Below are 230 nucleotides of genomic sequence, written 5' to 3' on the forward strand. Positions count from 1 at the left end.
CAAAAGGTACTTACCAATGGGTTCATCAAGAGTAACTCCTGCCCACTCTCCAGGGGCAAACTGTGTCTCTCCAATGTAGGAAATGTGTCCCCCCTTCGTACCACCAACCCACACTCGGTCTCCAATGATGAAACTGTCAGTGTCCTCTGTCAACACGACGGAAGCATCTGCAAAAGATAGAAAACAATTGAATATACAAATTATTGTAAATAATCTATGTAAATATATGC

At 42.2% G+C, this 230-nt stretch overlaps 1 protein-coding gene across 1 annotated transcript in view; it reads right to left on the reverse strand.

Moving 5' to 3' along the window:
- Nucleotides 1-230, reverse strand: part of LOC119586919 (CAP-Gly domain-containing linker protein 1-like) — a gene marked incomplete in the record, with an annotated part of 175,677 nt that overhangs the window by 26,421 nt on the left and 149,026 nt on the right. Inside the window, 1 exon segment of the mRNA XM_037935650.1 lies at nt 15-167. Coding sequence (XP_037791578.1) covers nt 15-167 — 153 coding nt within the window.

The sequence above is a fragment of the Penaeus monodon genome, chromosome 22 (genome assembly GCF_015228065.2).
Source record: "Penaeus monodon isolate SGIC_2016 chromosome 22, NSTDA_Pmon_1, whole genome shotgun sequence".
Taxonomy (NCBI): Eukaryota; Metazoa; Arthropoda; class Malacostraca; order Decapoda; family Penaeidae; genus Penaeus; species Penaeus monodon.